General features: G+C 48.1%; 1 protein-coding gene across 1 annotated transcript in view; it reads right to left on the bottom strand.

Moving 5' to 3' along the window:
* Positions 1-202, bottom strand: part of LOC118323239 — a 6425-nt gene extending 6223 nt beyond the window's left edge. Inside the window, exon 1 of the mRNA XM_035655180.1 lies at positions 115-202. Within this exon, the coding sequence (XP_035511073.1) occupies positions 115-166 (52 nt within the window). The 5' untranslated portion in view covers positions 167-202. The remainder of the gene's footprint in view (positions 1-114) is intronic.
* Positions 203-237: the final 35 nt, after the last annotated feature.

Below are 237 nucleotides of genomic sequence, written 5' to 3'. Positions count from 1 at the left end.
AAATAAATACGCTCACACATTTATTTGAAAAAGTCTGGAAAAACCATAGAGAGGTAGAAAAATCACTGGAGCGAACGGAGTGTTAACAGAATGAAAACTGAAAGTTGTGTTTACCATTTACCCTCAGCTCCTCTGTAGCAGACAGTCCCTGCACTTTGACGGTCATACCGTACGGAGAGCAGCAGAGGGAGGGTGGGGAGGGTGGGGAAGGTGGGCCCACGACCTGAGGCTGGATCT

The sequence above is a fragment of the Morone saxatilis genome, unplaced genomic scaffold (assembly GCF_004916995.1).
Source record: "Morone saxatilis isolate NCDOM2014 unplaced genomic scaffold, NCSU_SB_2.0 Contig14, whole genome shotgun sequence".
Lineage (NCBI taxonomy): Eukaryota > Metazoa > Chordata > Actinopteri > Moronidae > Morone > Morone saxatilis.
Note: the sequence above shows the minus strand (reverse complement) of the source record. Positions and strands in the feature narration are given on the sequence as shown.